Source organism: Gorilla gorilla, chromosome X (assembly GCF_029281585.2).
Source record: "Gorilla gorilla gorilla isolate KB3781 chromosome X, NHGRI_mGorGor1-v2.1_pri, whole genome shotgun sequence".
NCBI classification, from domain to species: Eukaryota; Metazoa; Chordata; class Mammalia; order Primates; family Hominidae; genus Gorilla; species Gorilla gorilla.
In genome coordinates this window covers 146869305-146890206 of record NC_073247.2, presented here as the reverse complement: position 1 = coordinate 146890206, position 20902 = coordinate 146869305, and the positions used below count along the sequence as shown (strand labels likewise).

At 45.0% G+C, this 20902-nt stretch overlaps 1 protein-coding gene across 1 annotated transcript; it reads left to right on the top strand.

Moving 5' to 3' along the window:
* Positions 1–12617: 12617 nt before the first annotated feature.
* LOC109024768 (small integral membrane protein 10-like protein 2A) lies at positions 12618–20157 on the top strand. Its single transcript, XM_031006859.3, has 2 exons — positions 12618–13376; positions 14287–20157. Exon 1 carries the CDS (start codon positions 12776–12778, stop codon positions 13010–13012), a length of 237 nt encoding a protein of 78 aa, XP_030862719.1. The 5' UTR covers positions 12618–12775; the 3' UTR covers positions 13013–13376; positions 14287–20157.
* The last annotated feature ends 745 nt before the right edge of the window (positions 20158–20902 follow it).

Here is a 20902-nt window from a genome sequence, read left to right as displayed (position 1 = left end):
TTTTTTTTGAGACACGGTCTTGCTCTGTTGCCCAAGCTGGAAGTGCAGTGGCACAATCATGGCTCATTGCAGCCTCAGCCTAACAGGATCATTCGATTCTCCCATCTCAGCCTTCAGAGTAGCTGGGATGACAGGCATATCCCAACATGCCCAGCTAGTTTGTACATTTTTTGTAGAGGCAGGGTTTAACCATGTTGCCCAGGCTGGTCTTTAACCCCTCGGCTCAAGTGATCCACCCATCTCAGCCTCCCAAAGTGCTAGGATTACAGTTTTGAGCCACTGTGCTCAGCCAGATAAAACATCTTAAAGGCAGCTAGAAAGAAGGGGCAGGCCTGGGTGCAGTGGCTCACACCTGTAATCCCAGCACTTTGGGAAGCCGAGGCAGGTGGATCACTTGAGGTCAGGAGTTAGAGACCAGCCTGGCCAACATGGTGAAACCCAGTCTCTACTAAAAATACAAAAATTAGCCAGGTGTGGTGGTGGGCACCTGTAATCCCAGCTACTCAGGAGGCTAAGGCAAGAGAATCACTTGAATCCAGGAGGCAGAGGTTGCAGTGAGCCAAGATTGTGCCATTGCACTCCAGCCTGTGACAGAGCAAGACTCCGTCTCAAAAAAAAAAAGAAAAGAGAAAAGAAAAGAAAAGAAAGAAAGAAAGAAAGAAAGAAAGAAAGAAAGAAAGAAAGAAAGAAAGAGAAAAGAAGGGCAGGTCACTTACACAGGGAATCCCGTCAGGCTAGCAGCATACCTCTCAGCAGAAACCTTACAATAGAAGAAATTGTGGACCTATTTTCAGCATCCTTAAAGAAAAGAAATTCCAACCAAGAATTTCATATCCCACCAAACTAAGCTTCACAAATGAAGGAGAAATAAAATCCTTCTCAGACAAGCAAATGCTGAAGGAATAGTGTACACCTAGACCAATCTTACAAGAGATCCTTAATAAAGTGCTAAATATGGATTCAAAAGAACAACACCTGCTACCACAAAAGCACACTTAAATCATGTAGCCCACAGGCACTGTAAAGCAATTATGCAATCAAGTCTACATAACAACCAGCTAACATCACAATGTTAGGATCAAAATCCAACATATCAGTTTGAAACTTGTATGTAAATGGCTTAAAAGATACAGAGTGGCAGACTGGATAAAAAGACAAGACCCAACCATCTGTTGTCTTCAAGAGACACATCTCACATGTAATGACACCTACAGGCTCAAAGTAAGAAGGTGGAGTAAGATCAACCATGCAAATGGAAAACAAAAAAGGGTAGGAGTTGCTACTCTTATGTCAGATAAACAGATTTTAAACCATTAAAGATTAAGGACAATGAAGGTCATCACATAATGATAAAGAGTATAATCAAACCAGAAGCCTTAACTATCCTAAATATACATGCACCAACATTGGATATATATGTTGGATATATATATATATATATATGTGTGTGTGTGTGTATATGTGTGTGTGTGTGTATATATATATATGTCCTAAATATACCTGCACCCAGATTCATAAAACAAGTTCTTCTTGGCCTCTGAAAAAATGTAGACAACCATACAACAATAGTGGGAAACCTTAACACCCCACTGATAGTGTTAGACACATATCAAGGCAGAAAAAAAAACCAAAAAACTCTTGACGTAACCTTGACACTTGATCAACTGGACCTAATAAACATCTACAGAACACTCCACCCAACAACCACAGAATGTACATTCTTCTCGTTTGCACATGGAACATATTCTAAGATCGACCACATTCTTGGTCATAAAACCAAGTCTCAATAAATTCAAAAAATCAAAACCATACCAACCAAACTCTTGGACCACAGTGCAATAAAAATATAAATTTATATCAAGAATATCTCTCAAAACTACAAAAATACATGTAAATTAAATAACTTACTCTTGAACAAATCCCTGGTGAACATCAAAATTAATGAAGAAATTTAAAAATTATTTGAAATTAATGAAAATTTGGACACATCAAAAATTTCTGGTATGCAACCAAACCAGTGTTAATAAGAGGAAACTTTATAGCCCTAAATGCTAGAAGTTAGAAGGATCTCAAATTAACAATCTAACTTTGCACCTAAAGGAACTTGAAAAAAAAAACCCGAAGCTAGCAGAAGAAAAGAAATAACTAAAGTTAGAGAAGCACTTAATGAAATGCAAAAATACATACAAAAGATCAGTGAAACCAAGAGTTGGTTATTTGAAAAACGAAATAAGATTGATAGATCACCAGCTATATTAACAAAGACAAAGAAAGAGAAGATCCAAATAAGTACAGTCGGAAATGACAAAGGCAATATTACAACTGATCTCACAGAAACACAAAAGATCCTGAGAGACGACTATGAACAACTCTGTGGATACAAACTAAAAATTTACAGGAAATGGATAAATTCCTAGAAGCACACAATCTCCCAAGAATGAATCACGAAGAGATTGAAACCCTGAATAGACCAATATCAACTTCTGAAATTGAATCAGTAATAAAGAATCTACCAACCAAAAGAAGCCCTGGACCAGATGGATTCATAACCAAATTCTATGAGATGTGCAATGAATAACTAATATCAATCCTAGTGAAACTATTCCAAAAAAAATCAAGGAGGAGGGGCTCATCTCTAACTCATTCCATTAAGCCAACATCAGCCTAATACCAAAATCTGGCAGAGACACAATGAAAAAAGAAAACTTCAGACCAATATCCGTCATGAGCATAGATGCAATAATCCTCAACAAAATATTAGCAAACCAAATCTAGCAGCGTATCAAAAAGTTAATACACCATGATCAGGTAGGCTTCATTCCTGAGATGCATGACTGGTTCAACATATGCAAATCAATCAACAAGGTTCACCACATAAACAGAATGAAAAGGAAAATCATATGAACATCTCAATAGATGTACAAAAAGCTTTCAATAAAATCCAGCTTCCCTTCATGATGAAAACCTTCAACATACTAAGCATTGAAGGAACAAACTTCAGAATAATAAGGTTCTATGACAAACCCACAGCCAGGTTCATACTGAATGGGCAAAAGCTCAAACCATTCTCCTTGGTAACTGGAACAAGACAAGGATGCCCACTCCCACCACCCCTTTTCAACATAGTACTGGAAGTCTTAGCTAGAGCAATGAGGCAAGAAAAAGAAATAAAAGGCATCCAAATAGCAAAAGAAGAAGTCAAACTATCTCTCTTCATTGACTATATGATTCTGTACCTAGAAACCCCTAAAGACTGTGCCAAAAGGATCCTAGAACTGATAAATCACTTTAGTAATGTTTCAGGATACAAAATCATTGTACAAAACTCAGGAGCATTTCTACACACCTGCAATATCCAGGCTGAGAGTGAAATAAAGAACATAACCCACTTACAATAGCTACAAAGAAAATGAAATACCTAAGAATACAGCTAACCAAGGAGGTGAAAGATCTCTGCAAGGACAACTACAAAACAATGATGAAAGAAATCAGAGATGACATAAATAAATTTTTAAAAATTCCATGCTAATGGGTAGGAAGAACTAATATCATAGAAATGGCCATACTGCCCAAAGCAATTTACAGGTTCAATGCTATTCATATCAAACTGCCAACATCATTCTTCACAGAATTAGAAAAAAAAAACTATTCCAAAATTCACATGAAGCCAAAAAGGAGCCTGAATAGCCAATGCAATCCTAGGAAAAAAGTACAAAGCTGGAGGCATCATGCTACCCAACTTCAAATTATATTATATAGCCACAGAAATCAAAACAGCTTTTTGTACTGGTACAAAAACAGACACATACACCAATGGAACAGAATAGAAAATTCGGAAATAAGGCCACACATCTACAACCATCTGATCTTCGACAAGGCCGAGAAAAACCAGCAATAGGGAAAGGGCTCCCTATTCAATAAATGGTATTGGGATAGCTGGCTAGTCATATGTAGAAGACTAAAGCTGGAACCCTACCTTTCACTATATATAAAATTTCACTCAAAATCAATTAAAGAGTTAAATGTAAGACCTCAAACTCTAAAAATCCTGGAAGACAGCCTAAAAAATACTCTTCTCAACATCAGCCTTGGCAAAGAATTTTTGACTAAGTCCCCAAAAGCAATTGCAACAAAAACAAAAACAGACAAATAAGACCTAATTAAACTAAAGAGCTTCTATACAGCAAAAGAAACTGTCAATAGAGAAAAAAAAAACACAGATAACATGCATAATGGGATAACATATTCGCAAACCATGCATCCAAGAAAGGCCTAATATCTAGAATCTATAGTGAACTTAAATTGACAAGAAAAAACAAATAACTCCATTAAAAATGGGCAAAGGATATGCACAGACACTTCTCAAAAGAAGACATACAGGTGGCCAACAAATATTATAAAATGCTCAATATCACTAATCATCAGAGAAATGGAAATCAAAACCACAGTGATATACCATCTCACACCAGTCACAATGGCTATTACTAAAAAGTCAAAAAATGACAGATGCTGGTGAGGCTGCAAAGAGAATGCTTATACCTGTTGATAGGAATGTAAATAAATTCAGCCACTGTGGAAAGTAGTCTGCAGATTTCTCAAAAACTTAAAACAGCTACCATTCAACCCAGCAATCCCATTACTGGTATATACTCAAATGAAAATAAATCATTATACTAAGAAAACACATGCACTCATGTGTTCATGGTTGCACTATTCACAATAGCAAAGATACTGAATCAACCCAGGTGCCCATCAATGGTAGATTGGATGAAACAAATGTGGCACAAATACACCATGGAATACTATGCAGCCATAAAAAAGAATGAAATCTTACTACTTTGCAGAAACATGGATGGAGCTGGAGGTCATAATCCTAAGCGAATGAACACAGGAACAGTAAACCAAATAGCACATGTTCCAGCTCAAAAATGGGAACTAAACATTAAGCACACATGGATATAAATATGGAAACAATAGACACTGTGGACTACTAGAAGGGGGAGGAGGGAGGAAGGGAGAAGGGTGAGTTGAAAACCGATCTGTTGGATACAATGCTCACTAGCTGGGTGACAGGATTCATATCCAAAACCTCAGCATCACACAATATTCCCATGTAACAAACCTGCAAATGTACCCCTGTGTATCTAAAATAAAAGCTGAGACTGGGCACACTGACTCATGCCTGTAATTCCAGCACTTTGGGAGGCTGAGGTGGAAAGATTGCTTGAGCCTAGGAGTTTGAGACCAGCCTGGGCAACATAGTGAGACCCCCATCTCTACACAAAAAAATTTTAATTAGCGGGGCATGGTGGCATGGCCTGTAGTCCCAGCTGCTCGAGAGGCTGAGGCAGGATTGCTTGAGCCTGGGAGGCAGAGGTTGCAGTGAGCCAAGATCGCATGACTGAACTCCAGCCTGGGTGACAGCACAAGAACCTGTCTCAGAAAATAAAATAAAATAAAAGTTGAAATTTAAAAATAAATAAATAATAATGCTGATTGTGAATGCAAATACACTGGGTTCACAGACTCCCACCTAACCTATCTCAGAGCCTCAGTTTCCACCTCCTTACAAGCCCCCTTCACTGCAAGTACAGGCAACAGAGACCTGTCACAACCCTTTAGTCACAACCCTTTCAAATTACTGGATTTTAGACGATAATTACTCTTCAAGATGGCTGCTGAAATTTAAAGATGCTAAAAAAGCTAAAGTGCAACATGAATATAACAATCAGACTCTTACAATGGAAATATTTTATGACTTGATAGAAACCTGACATAATCATCACCACGTTTCTGTGTGTGCCAGCTGGCATGGTACCTGGGGAAGATAAATGAGGCTACAACAATTTTTGGTCCCAATTCTGAATCCTCCCACAGACGAGGTGACAACTAGAGCTGGCTACAAACAGGAAATTCAGTCTGTAAAAACTGAAGAACTTGGAGTTTTAACAGCCAGTGAACAACAATTTTTGATACATTTACAAAAATGTCTTTTAAAATTCTAAAAAGAGGAGGACTGTTCTCTCACTCTCAATAAAATATTAGAAACAGACACATAAAATGACAAACTATTCTCTCGATTGGTGGCAATGGCCACCTTCCGCGTTCCAAATAATCCTTGGGTTGGGAACCATTAGTGCTGGAAAGGAAATGGAAGTTCCACAGCTTCTGCCAGAATTCCAGGATTTCAGAAAGAACACTATAAACTGAAGAAATGAAAAGTAAGGAAGAGAGGCGCGGGGTGATACTTCCTCTAAATCTCAATGTTGACTGGAAAGTTGGAGGGCTCTAGGGCTCCATTTGCTGTGGCTGGACAGAAGAAATTTCACTGGCTGTTGTGTTCTAGAAGCTACCTGCAAAGTATCCCTTTGTCCAGAACACAGACTACTCCCCCATACAGGGGGCAGAAGGCAGATGCAGGCAGGCAGAGCCTCAGTGGCCCCAGCACAGCTGCTGGGAGCTCAGGCTGATGTGCAAAATGCTAATTCATTAAGAAACAATATCCAGTTGCTTATGAAGCAGGGGCATTTTCCTCTCTCCAGCTGCCATGCCCCTTTGCTGGAGCACATGGCATGCTATGAAAGTGGCGGGGCAGAGGAAGGCTTGGGTTACTTTTTGGAGGGCAGGGCCATGTTGAGGTGCAGATGCTCCAGCCAGGGCTGTTTCACTAAAATCTCACTAAAACAAATCCGTTCTAGAAGAGTGTAGTGAGCTTGAGGGATTTCAGAGCTGATCAAAGAAAAAGATATGACCATGAGGTGGACACAGCACACAACAATCTTCATTTACATGACTTGCATATAAAGGGAAGTCTCTCACTGAATGAGATCTTCCAGAGGTTAAGGTGAAGGGAGAGAGGCAACGTGCACCCAATGTGAAAAACAGTTTGGTATTTCCTCAGAATGTTCAATACAGAATTGCCATGCATTTATCCATTTTTGTGTTGCTATCAAGAAATACTTGAAGCTGAGTAATTTGTAAAGAAAAGAGGTGTAATTGGCTCACAGTTCTGCAGCCTGTACAAGCATGACACCAGCATCTGTTCAGCTTCTGGTGATGCCTTAGGAAGCTTACAATCATGCAGAAGGTGAAGCAGGAGCAGGCACATCACATGGCAAAAGTAGAAGCAAGAGAGAGTGAAGGAGGAGATCCCAGACTCATTTAAATAACCAGATCTTGCTTGAACTGAGAGAGAACTCACTCATCACCAAGAGGATGGCACTAAGCCATTCATGAAAGATGCATCCCCATGATCTAATCACCTTTCATCAGGCCCCACCTCCAATATTGGGGGTCATATTTCAACATGAGATTTGGAGGGGACCAATATCCAAACCATATAATACCATATGACCCAGCAATTTTTCTTTGAGGTAGTATACCCAAAAGAATTGAAAACAAACATTCATGTACCGTACACCCAAATGAATTGAAAACAAACATTCAAACACATACTTGTACAAAATGTCCATAGTTGCAATATTTACAATAGTTAAAAAGTGGAAACGAAGCAAATGCCCTTAAATGGATGAATAAACAAAATTTGGTACATCCATTATTATTCAGCCATAAAAATGAAGCACTGAGAGATGCTACCACATGGATGAACTTCAAAAACATTATGGTAAGTAAAATAAGCTAATGACAAAGAACACATACTATATGATTTCATCTACATGAAATATCCAGAAAAGGCAAATTTAAAGAGACAGAAAGCAGATTCATGGTTGCCATGAGCTAGGACCAGGAAGAGGATGGGTTGTAACTGCTTAATGAGTATCATTTGGGGTGGTAAAAAAGATTTGGACCTAGATAGTGGTGATGGTTGCACATCATTGTGCCAAAGATGGCCAACAAGCACACAACAACATACTCAACATAATTAGTCACTGGGTGCTTAAAAATCAAAATCACAATGAGACGCACATCCACTAGGGTGTTACAATACAAAAGACAGGCAATAAAAAATGTTGGCAAGGATGTGGAGAACTTATAACTTTCATACATTGGTAGTGGGATTGTTAAATGTTACAGCCACTTTGGCAAACCCTCTGGCTGTTCCTCAGAAAGTTAAACATTGAGTTACCACATAGTCCAGCAATTTCACCGCTAGTTATATACCCAAGAGAAATGAAAATATATGCCCACACAAAAATTTGTACATAAGCATTCACAGCAGTATTATTCACAATAGTTAAAAAAATGGAAACAACCCAAACGTCCATCATAAACCAAAAATAAAATTCTTAGGCCACACAACCATCTGAATGGATTCCTCCTATCATCCAAAGGCATTCCAAAGTTAACCTGAAAAACTAATTCAGGCCATGATTGCAAGGGGGACCCAGAAATACCTCATTATACCCTCCTCCCTTTTGGAATTACTGATAGAAGAGACTCTAACTCTGATAAGAAACACTTACAATCTATTCTCTCCGAAGCCTGCTACCTGAAGGCTTCATCTGCATGATAAACCTTGGTCTCCACAACCCTTTCTCATAACCAAGACATTCCTTTCTATTGATAATAACTCTTTCAACAAATTGCCAATCAGAAAATCTTTAAATCTACATATAACCTGGAAGTCTCCCACTCCCCTGCTTCTAGTTGTCCTGCCTTTCTAGCCCAAAGCAATGTCCATCTTAACATGTATTGATTGATGCCTCATGTCTCCCTAAAATGTATAAAACCAAGCTGTACCCCAGCCACCTCTGACACATGTCATCAGTAACTCCTGAGGTTGTGTCACAGATGCATCCTTAACCTTGGCAAAATAAACTTTCTAAATTGATTGGGACCTCTCATAGATACTTTTGATTTACACCAAATTTGCTCTATCTATGCAATTGAATGTTATTCAGCCATAAAAAAATGAAATAATGATATTTACTATATAATGAACATTGAAAACTTTCTGCCAAGTAAAAGAACCAGTTCACAATATACCATATATTGTATGCTCCATTTATATGAAATGTCCAACATAGGCAAATCTATGAGATAGAAGGTATATTAACTTTTGCCAGTATAGGCCATCCTCCTCATGAGTTTTTAAAATGATGTTTGATGGTTGAAGCAGAAACTATTATGTCATCTGATGCGATGCTCAATATATGTAGAGGACATACCTAAAACATTTGTATTAAAAGTGAGGAGGGTAAATAGCCCTAAATGGAAGATTTCTACACCTTACTGGAAATGGTTTAAAATGTCCATGCCAGTAGATTGTGATAAGTTAATATGTATATTGTAATACCCAGAGTAACCACTAAAGTAACCATAAAAAGACATATATTTAAAAAAAACACTATACATAAATCAAAATAGCCCCTTACAAGGGGATGGGGGGAGGGGAGAATGGGGATTCATTGCTAAGGGGTACAGAGTTTCTTTTTTGTGGAAGAAAAATGTTCTAAAATGAGATAGTGGTGATAGTTGTACAACTTTGCAAATATCCTAAAAACTATTCAGTTGCACATTTTAAAAGGATGAATTTTATGATATATAAATTATATCTCAAAAAATCTGTTAAAAATAAATACTAGTAAATAAATAAGCATGTTCTAATCTCATTCTTTCTGAAGCCAAACATCTATATAGAAAAAATAAAATAAAACTGGTACCCCACATATGTAGTATACAGTCCCATTGCAGGTGCCTCATTTTAAGAGAAACATTGATAAAATGGCCTGTTTCCAGAGGACTGCGATGCAGATGATAAAGGAACTGACCTTATGAAGAACACTTGAAAGAAAAGTTTGTTGTTTAGAGAACAAATATTTAGTAAGGAAACATGAGTGTTACTTCAACTATCTGAAAGTCTACCATGCTAAAGGGTTAACCTACTATTGTGCAAAATTTAGAATTTATACCAATGGATTGAAACTGTCTTTGTTCGAAATAAGGAATGGACCATCTTGAGAAGCAATGACGTTCCTGTCACTTAATCGTTCTAGCACCAGCTGGAAATTCATCATTGGTCAGGGATATTGTTAAAATAAGTCCTCTATGAGGGGGGATATTAAAATAGATGGTCTTAAAGATCCTCTCCAATTGTAAGATTTTGAGCTTCCAAGTTCAATTTCTAAAATTTATTTCCATTATAAAATTATGTATAGTTTTGGGGGGAAATGGTTTGTTTATGGGGAACATTAAATTATGCTTGAGAATGAGTAAATCTTTAAAAATTAAGAACATTTGAAGTGAGTTTCTTATAAATAGGATATACTTGAGTCATGGTTTTTGTTTTATATCCATTCTACCTATCTCTATCTTTTAATTGGTATGCTTAGACCACTTACATGTACATTAATTATTGATATATTAGGACTCCAGTGTGACATATTATTATATGTTTTTTCTTTGTTAATTTTGTTTCTTGTTCTTCTGTTTCCATATATTACCTTCCTTTGGGTTACTTGAATACTCTTTAGAACTTCATTTTGATTTATCCATAGTGCTTTTTAAAAAATATATGTCTTTGTACAGTTACTTTAGTGGTTACTGTAGGTGTATTAGTTCGGTCTCACGCTGCTACGAAGAAATACCAGAGACTGGGTAATTTATAAAGGAAAGAGGTTTAATTGACTCACAGTTCCACATTGCTGGGGAGGCCTCAGGAAACTTTCAATCACGGCAGAAGGCAAAAGAGAAGCAGGCACCTTCTTAACAGGGTGGCAGGACGGAGTGAGTGCAAGCAGGGGAAATGCCAGACACAGACACCTATAAAACCATCAGCTCTTGTGAGACTCACTCATTATCACAAGAACAGCATGGGGGAAACTGTCTCCATGATTGAATTACCTCCACCTGGTCTGGCCCTTGACATGTGAGGATTATGGGGATTACAATTCAAGATGAGATTTGGGTGGGGACACAGAGCCAAACCATATCAATAGGAATTACAATATACATATTAACTTATCACATTCTACTACCATGGATATTTTAAACCACTTCCAGTAAGTTGTAGAAATCTTACTTCCATTTAGGTTTATTTGCCTGCCTCACTTTTAATACAAATGTTTTAAGTATTTCCTCTCTATATATTAAGCATCACATCAGATGACATAATAATTTCTGCTTCAACCATCAAACATCATTTTAAAAACTCATGAGGAGGATGGTCTATTATATCTACCCCTATATTTACTCTTTCCAATTGTTCTTTTTCCTTCCTGAAATGCCATCATCTTTCTGTTATTTCTGTTTAGGGAACTTCCTTCTGCCATTCTTTAAGCATAGGTCTGTTATTCACAAATTCTCTTAATCTTCTTTTATCTGAAAATATCTTTATTTCCATTTCATCCTTAAAAGATGTATTCATGGATATAGAATTTGTAGCCCCATCTATTGTCCTAGCTACTCCAGAGCCTGAGGCAGGAGGATCGCTTGAGACCAGAAGTTCAAGGCTGCCATGAGCTATGACCAAACCACTGCACTGCAGCCTGGGCAACAGAGTGAGACCCTTTCTCTAAAAAATTATTTAATTGTGTTTGGCAGCAGGTGGAAAAGTGGACTACCAATCAGCCCTGCACCACACCATCTCCTTCAGTTTCCTTGATGCTCAGTTTTGTCTTTTTTTACATGATCATGTAGGTAGGACAATTGCCTAATCAGTGTATATGAATCTACTACGTTCCTTAAACAGTTAAGTGGGATACCATAGGGATGATCAAGTGTGACGGCGAACAGGTATTTTGAGAGTTCTTAAATACCCACATCAATCTTTGCTGTGAAAACTGGGATGGGGTCGGGTGAACCTTCTTCTTGCGGACAGTTTTTCAAAAGTGATGACCATAACGAAGTGTGAGTATTTCCCCGCTTTATTAAACAGTCCGAAAAAACGCTACTGGGTTTTGATTGGTTTACGTTTAATAAAGATTGAATGAAACCACAAAAGGGCTTTTAAGCACACCGGCAAAAAAAAAAAAAAGGCCATAAATAAGAGCAAATGAAAACCCGAGACAACATTGTATGGATCAAGAAGACTGCTGAGAAAGGGAAGGACAACGGGGAAATTCGCCAACACAGAGATATACGTGACCAGCAAATACAACAGAAAGGGAAAAATGCACGCTTGTGGGTTTGGTGGCACTCTTTAGCGCAGAATTACTGCACTATGCGCATTAAAGAGAAATGCGAATTAAAGAAAGGTCTTGGCTGGCAAATTTTCAGGGGAGACCGTGGGAGAAGGGGAGTGATATGAAAAGGCAGAGTCTTCTGCATGTGCTTTCTGTACAGAATCAGCTTAGCGGTCCAGACTGTCCTCCTCCACTCCTGCTCCACCCTAGGAGACAGTGTCACAGCGATCGATCCCTGGCAGCTCCGCCCTTCAATCCGCTCCTGCCTTGGGAGGCGCCCGAAAAGAGGCAGGGCTTTGTGGGCGGAACCGGGCGGTGGGCGGAGCTGAGAATGCAGGGCGGGTCTAGTGGGCGGGGCCGCTGCGCCGACGGCCTCTCTGCCGGGGGAGAGGCTGTTAGGGGCGGAGCTATGCTGGTGGGCGGGGCCCGCAGTGACGTGATGTGGAGCGGATGGAGCTGTGCGGGCTCGTAGAGGAGGGACCGAGGCAGCGGCCCCTGAAGCAAGGCTTAGTCTGGAGAACCCGAGGGCGGGGCGAGGGTGGGGCGAGGGCGGGGCGAGGGTGGGGCGAGGGCGGGGCGGACGTCGCTCTCCCGGCGGCCGGCGGGGCGCGCTAGTGTTGGGGTCCCGCCGTCCTGAGGCTCGAGCTCTTGCGGGTCGATCGGTCGGCGGGGCCTGCGCGGGGCCCGGGCCCATGGCGGCGTCGGCGGCTCTGTCTGCGGCGGCGGCGGCGGCAGCCCTGTCTGGCTTGGCGGTTCGGCTGTCGCGCTCGGCGGCGGCCCGAGGCTCATACGGCGCCTTCTGCAAGGGGCTCACGCGCACGCTGCTCACCTTCTTCGACCTGGCCTGGCGGCTGCGCATGAACTTCCCCTACTTCTACATCGTGGCCTCGGTGATGCTCAACGTCCGCCTGCAAGTGCGGATCGAGTGAGCGCCGGCGGCGGCGGCGGCCGCGGAGGCCCGGCTGGAGGGGCGACCGTGTCCCCGCCCGCCCCCGGCCGGGTCGCGGGCATGAAGGACAGCTGGATCGCGGCGGGGGGCGGAGGTGGGACGCCCCGGGCTCCTGGACTCTAGACCTACGCCGCCCGGGCACGAAGGCCCAGCCCTGGCCCTGGCCGCGGTCTCAGCCCGGGACCCCGGATCGCGCAGAAACGCACTGAACAGGCCCCTACAATTGGGCTCCAGAAACTACCTGAGCTCGGACTACCTGTTGCCTCACATTGGCAAAAGAGGGGGAAACCAGAAGGAGGGAATTCTGCTGCGGCGACTTGACTTTCCCCGCCCGGAGCAGAAAGGTAGGAGGCGACAGGTTGGAATGGGGGAGGGGCTGTGGCTCTGCCCTGCAGAGGTCGGGGCGCCTTGGCAGTCGGGGGGAAATATGGAAGGCACCGGAGCAAGCCAGCCCGAAGAGCTGTGGAGCCCAGGTGGGGAAAGGAAAGGCAACCGCAGGCTCTCCCCTCCTCCCCAGTCATCATTCCGGGATAGGGTGAGGGGCAGCCGCCTCCCGCTCATTCCCCAGTGCCGGCCTCCCTTTCCGCAGAGGCCCCCAGGGTGTCCACTGAAACCTGGGGAATGGAGGGTAGTGGGCTGGGGGCGGCCCCGGGAAGGCCCTAGAGGAGCAACGATGCCCCCACCCTTCTCTTCCCCACCAGTCGGTGGGCATAGGGAGGACGGTTCTCTTCTAGGCCGAGCCCTACGTTTGTTCTCTTCTCAGCCCTCAGCCCTGGGTCTCTCTGCAGCTCCCGCACAGCCCTTGGCAAAACTGCCTCCTGCCCTGTCTTTGGGGCCAGAGGACTGGTCTCTGCCTGCTCCTGCTGTCCGTCGTGTTCCCCTGCCCCTACCTGAGGGCACCCCGCAAGCTTTGCATTTGGAGACTGGGAAGAGTGGGAGAGACGCATTCCTACCGTCCCCTCCCCCACAGTCTTGCTCTTCCGCCATGTCAGCCCATGCTCCCTAAGGACCCTAGCTAGCAAGGCCCTCCCAGGGCCAGAGTCCCATCCTCCAGCCCCAGACGGCCTCGAGGAGCCCACTGTGTACTGAAGTGATCTGGGAAAAAGAGACCTCCCTGAGCACACAGCAGCTCTCAGCCTGGGGTGGGCAGAGCAGATGGAGGAGGGGCTTGCAGAGGAGGCCATTCCTGGGGGAAGCAAGGACATATCTGGTGGCCAGGCAACTGAGGTCCCCATCTCTTTCTTTCTCTTTCAGGCATTGACGTTTGTAGGTGGTGACCCGCCCCTTCTCTGGCCTTGCCAAGAGTCTCATCCCTACCCTGGGACACCTCTGACCCTGGACCTGCTTGGGCAGAGGCAGCGTGAAGGGCCTGAACAAGAGGAGAAGAAGGGCCTTCCTAGTAGAGGCACAGCATGGACAAAGGCTCACAGGGGTAGGGGTGCCCAGTGATCGAGTCCTGGCTTGGGAGGGAAGGTCTGAGTTCCCTGGGAACTGAAATCGGCTAGCAGCACTGTGAGAGAGGTGTATTTCCCCCTCCTAATGACAGAGGAAACCGAGGCTTCAGGGAGGGGGGGATTTGCCCTTGACATGCAGATAGGATGAGGAGGAACTGCGTGTGCCCCTGGGCCTGCAGGCTCCCACACCCCTCCCCAGTCTTCTTCAAGACCTGGCATGGCGGGAGGAGGGAGGGGAAAGTGAAGAGGGAAGCATAGGGCTCCTAGGGCACCAAGGGAGAGGGGCCCAAGGGTAGGGAATCTGGGGATCTTGCTTTCTTTGGAGCAGTACAGAAGATCACAGGAAAGATTAGGACAGACAGCTGAGATGGGAGACAGGAGAGATGGGCCCCAGGATCCCTGGGGAGCCAAGCTTTCCCCCACAGCCTAGCCTCCCCACCCCACCTGGAGCTTCACCAAGGGCTTCTCAGCAGTGAAGTGGCACAAACCTCCCAGTTTGGTGGGCAAGTGGGGATGATGGTGGTGTCGTGGCTCCTGGAGACACGACATAACCAGGAGGGTGAAGGGATAAACCTGGGGTGGGCTGGGGCTGAGACCCATGGCATGACCCCAATTCTCTCTCCTCAAGCTCGACCCCCCCCCCCCATCCCCAGGATCACACAGGAGAATCTCATCCTCACGGCTTGGATTGGTCCTGGGGGCCCCCGGTTGTGCTGCTAACTGGTGTACAATGCTCAGGAGCAGCCCAGAGGGGAGCCAGGAAGGGACCCTCGCCCTCACCCGCTATCCCCATTTCCGCATCTCTTGCACTGGTACCCTGAGGGCCACATTCTCAGTTCCTGGGATTGAAAACTGCAGCAGTCTGGCCAGCTCCAGGGACAGAGTGATCCAACCACCTACCACGTACCCTCCTCAGCAGCCCACTGGACCCAGGTCCTGAATGAAGCTGTCCGCCTGCCTCACCCCAGAAGAGGCTGGACAGTGGCTGCCTTGTGCCCCCTGCAGTCTCCCACAGCCAGGGCCCGATGGGGTGCCTCCTTGTCCCAAGTCTCCTGAGAACCCCTGATCTTGCTGGCCCCTCTCATCCGCCCCAACCCTGTCCACCCTTGACCACCTCTGGGGGCCTGTCAGCCTGCTGGTCCCCCCAACAGATCTCTGGGGGCAGCCTCTGTGGGACAAGAGTGACACAGAGCTGGAGGAGAAGAGGAATGAGGGGCCTCCTTGTGTCTGATGCACAGATGTGGCCCTTTCAAACCCTGGTGTCACCCTCTGGGTGACTGGATCCCTAGCTCCAGCCTCTTCCTGGGCCAGCCAGGAAGGGTGGAGGAAAGTTCTTTGCTGATTGCATGCGTGATACAGTGGGGGATGCCTGAGCCCTCCCCATGCAAGGGGCTCATCCTGGGACTCTGGAAGCTGCTTCGCTACTGGGAGAAATGTGTGTCGGAGCTGCAGGGGTCCCTACCCTCAGAGACCCCCGACTGCAGGGAACCCCACCCCATAAGAGGGTCACGGAAGTCCATGTCCGCCCATCCCCCGTGGCTTCTGCTGTGGCTATATTGGCCTAGAGGGGCTGGCTGGGGAGGAGCAGGGCTAAGCCCTCAGCATTTGCTCCTGTCCCTGCCTTTTCACCCCTGCTGCCTGAAGTGGTAGCCCCGCCTGCTGCTTCTCCACCTCCCCTCCCCACCTCTTCTCTCCCCTACGGGGCCCTTGCTGCGTGATGGGGTCTCCATGCACTTTATTTGTTTGCAGTCTGTTTTCTAGGCGGTGGAGCTTCTAGACACCGACCGGAATGACATACTTTTCTGTGTGTGATTCACTGTGTACTGGTCAGCACAGGCTGGCCACAGAGATGTTCTTGTTTCTGGTGTTGTCACGTCTTCTTGTTTTCTCTAAGTTTAAAAAAAAAAAGTCCTTGGTTTAATACACTAAAATCCCAACTGGAGGCCTTCCGTGTCTGGCGGGGGTGATGCAATGGCCCCAGGTGGAGAGAGGCCCCATGGTGAGGTCACCGGCTCCCATGGCAAGGTCACCGGCTCCCATGGCCAGGAGCTGGCAGGGAGAAGCCTCTGAGGAGTAGGGGTGGGGGAGGCTGTAGCAGGGACCGTGTTTCCTGTTCAGAGGCTGTGCTGAGAACCGACTTGACCCAGACCACTGCCCCATGAGAAGCAGGCAGCAGCCTGGCCTGGCCCTGAGAGGTGGCTGCTTGTCCTGTTGACAGTCTCTGTTCAAATGACCCAAAACATAAGTCCTCTTCCGTTTTAGAGTCTGGTGATCAAAAGTGCCTAAGTCAGTAGAATCCTGAGGGTGGACTAGGGTGAAGTGAACTGAAACAGACTCCACGCAGGTCATTTTGTGTAGCGCTGAGACCCTTCTCCCTGCCTGAGGTCACCTCCCACTGCCTCCCTACCAGCCAGGTTACTGCAGAACCCTGGAGAAGATAAAGGACCTGGCCCTAGAAGCCTCCTTCCCTTCCCCAGCCTTGGAGGCAAACTCTGTCCCATCAGAGTCCCCCTCCTTAGTGGCTCCCACAGGAGAGAGCTCCCTAATGGCTGCTGTAAGGGTTGGCAAGCAGGCAAAAGGTGGGAGAGGGAAGGCCGAGGGGAGTGTTAGAGGAAGATGCCTAGGTGAGAGGCATCCTGAGGACACAGGGCTATGCTCAGACTCAGGAGTGCAGTCTGAGTTTAGGGGCCCTGGGGGCACTCCTGTTGCCAAGGGCTACCCAGGGGTCACAGCACCCTGATAAGAACCCCTCCAAAAGCACTAGTGCCAACATCCTATGGCATCTGCCACCACAGGAGAAATGGACCCCAGTCCCTGAGCTTCCCTCCCCTTTGTCTAGATGGTCCTCTTCAGTCCCTGATGGTCCCATCCCCACTCCAGGGATCACGTGACTTGGCAAACCAAGATGGGGGATGATACCCCCAGAGCCTGGCTCCAAGGCCTCCTGAAGAGGCCCATCCCTGCAACAGAGGAAGGGAAGGCAGGAAGGCCAGTTCTGCTCAAATGGGACCCCAGGAGACCAAAGCCCTGAGCCGTGAGTCCAGCTCTTCCACTTACTACTGTATGGTGCCAGGCAAACTGCACAACCTGGAGTTTTTAGTAAGGTTCCTTTGGGATGCTTGTCAGCAGCGAATACAATGTCTGTTCAACGTTTGTCATCAGCTCTCACCTGGAGAAGCCTTGTTACTGTGGGGAAAGGGAACCAAGTGAAGGGAACGGACATCCGATGAGAGCCTGCCATGTGCCAGGCACCATTCTAGGTGCTTTGCATTCCTAATCTCATCATAATCCCACAACCACCTAACCTTTATCTCCATTTTACAGAGAAATCAAGGACAGGAACCAAGTCTGAAATAGAACCCCAAGCAGAATCTCTTTTCCTGAGCTCCCAGTGCCCCTGGAGAGGCAGGGAATTGGGCTGGAGTAATGGTGGAATGGAATAGCAAAGGTGGAAGATGACCCTGTTCTTTCTGGGTGGGGTCCAGGAGGCAGATAAGAAATCCAGGTGTGGCTGGGTGCGGTGGCTCATGCCTGTAATCCCAGCACTTTGGGAGGCCAAGGCGGGTGGATCACAAGGTCAGGAGTTCAAGACCAGCCTGACCAATATGGTGAAACCCCGTCTCTACTAAAAATACAAAAATTAGCTGGACGTGGTGGCACATGCCTATAGTCCCAGCTACTTGGTTGGCTGAGGCAGGAGAATCGCTTGAACCTGGGAGGCAGAGGTTGCAGTGAGCCAAGATCTGGGCGACACAGTGAGACTCCGTCTGAAAAAAAAAAGAAAAGAAAAGAAAAGAAAAATCCAGGGCTTGGATGGGGGACAGACCTGGGAGCCTTCTCCAAATGGAGCTCCCCAGTGGGAGCAGCTGGGGCCACCCTGAGATGGGTTCACCTGTCTTTTCTCCATTCTCCCTGCAGAGATTGATTGGGACCTAAGAGATTGAGTCAGGAGAGGGCAAGAGAGCAGCTAAGCAGGCAGTTCTGGGGGCACCAGAGCAAATACATTAAGAAGTGGGAAATATAAAGAGCATGCAAAACCTCATCCTACTCCTGTTCACCCCACCCACAAGGGAAACTGCTGCGTTTGGACAAATTTCTACTTTGTGTTGGTGGAGGGAAGGAGAAAGAACATACCACTTTGAAAACTTCTCCTCCCACTTCATCTTTATCTTTCCATGTTATTAGGTATTTTTCTATATCCAAAACCACCTAGTAGTCTCTTGTGTGAAGGTATCATGCATTTCTCAATGCCTCTTGGTTGTTTCCCTTTATTGTTTATTTGGGGAGTTTGGTTTCTTGGTTGTTTGGTTTTTTTCTGTGGTTTTGTTTTTATAAACATTCCAGTAACAGATAAGTTGGACCTCATCAAAATTAAAAACTTTTGTGCATAAGAAGTCACTATCAGGACAGTGAAAACACAACCTGCAGAGTGGGAGCAAATATTTTAAAATATATATCTGATAAGAGACTTGTATCCAGAAATATAAAAAGAACTCTAGCTACTCAACAAAAAAAGACAGACAACCCAATCAAAATATGGGCAAAGAGTTTCAATACACATTTCTCCAAAGAAGGGATACAAATGGCCACCAAGCACATAAAGATGCTCAATGTCATTAGTCATTAGGGAAATGCAAATCAAAACCACAATGAGCTACCACTTCACCCTCACCCACTTCACACATTAGGATATTTATTTATTTATTTATTTATTTAGAGACAGAGTCTTCAATGCCCAGGCTGAAGAGCAATGACACAATCTCAGCTCACTGCAACCTCTGCCTCCTGGGTTCAAGTGATTCTCATGCCTCAGCCTCCCAAGTAGCTGGGATTACAGACGTGCACAACCACACCTGGCTAGTTTTTGTATTTTTTGTAGAGGCGGGATTTCACCATGTTGGCCAGGCTGGTCTTGAACTCCTGGCCTCAAGTGATCAACCCTCCTCAGCCTCCTAAAGTGCTGGAATTACAGGTGTGAGTCACCACGCACAGCTCAACTTTTTTTAAAAAAATTAAAATAGCACGTGTTGGTGAGGATGTGGAGAAATTGGAACCCTTGTTCATTACTAATGGGCATGTAAACTGGTACAGCAGCCACTGTGGAAAACAGGTGGTTCCTCAAATAGTTAAACCTAGAATTATCCTATAGCCCAGCATTTCCACTCCTAGGTACATACTCAAATGACTGAAAGCTGGTACTCAAACATGAATTTTCATAGCAGCACTATTTACAATAGCTAGAAGGTGGAAACAACCCAAATGTCTATCAGTCTATCAACTGATGAATGAATAAACAAAACTTGGTATATTTATACACTGGAATATTATTCAGCCCCAAAATAATCCCACAATGAAGTATTTGATACATATTACAAGGTGGATGAACTTTGAAAATATTATGCTAAGTGAAAGAAATCAGACACGAAAGTTTACAAATTTTATGATTCCATTTATATGAAATGTCTAGAATATGTAAATTCATACAGACAGAAAGCAGATTAGTGGTTGCCATGGTCTAGGGGAGGGAAGGATGGAGAGTGACTGCTTAATGAGTACAGGGTCTCCTTTTAGGGAGATGAAAATGTTTTGGGACTAACAGTGGTGATGGTTACACAACATTGTGAATGTACTAAATGCCACTGAATTATACATTTCAAAATGGTTGATTTTATGTTATGTGGATTTCAACTCAATAATGAAAACAAAATTTGCTGACACATTTTACTATCTCACCACTGGGCCTTTTCCATAGATGAACTTCTCTCCTGGCCTTTCATTCAATCCCCTGCAGCCCTTGTCCTGCCCCTGTGGTATAAAAAGCTTACAAAAGTAGCCCCATCCGATTAGTTCCCAAGCAATCCTAGCCCTCAACTCCTTCCCCATTAGGGTGGCTCAGAGAGTGGGAATCTGTAGTGAACGATGGGATCATTGAGGACTGATCTGGCCGTATTCCTCAACTGCCTGACCAGTGGAGAACAGCACAGACTCCTTGACTCTTCCTCCTGGCCTCCTGTTTTGGAGAAAAAGCAGAACATTCCCCTCCCATGCTGGCAGGCTTGCCCACACTGCCTTTAGTCTGGGCTCCTGGCTCTAACCCTGGGGCCTTCTCCTTGGACATGGATATCTTGGCCTTGTAGTTAATGGATGCCACAAGCACATGAATGCCTGACCCTCTGGACACAACCCCACATCATCTCACATTCCCAGTTCCTCCCAGGAAGAGGATCAAGTGACAAGCAGGACCCCAGGCAACAGCGACCAGCCGAGGCGGCTCAGTCACTTGCCACAATATTTAAATATGACATTGATGAAGAGCAGACATTGAGTCTTTATTAGTCTATTCCTACACTGCTATGAAGAAATAACCAAGACTGGGTAATTATAAAGAAAAAGGGTTTACTTGACTCACAGTTCTG

Bases quoted from the DNA above. Each gene is read 5' to 3' on its own strand.
- LOC109024768 (XM_031006859.3), top strand. From the start codon at position 12,776: ATGGCGGCGTCGGCGGCTCTGTCTGCGGCGGCGGCGGCGGCAGCCCTG.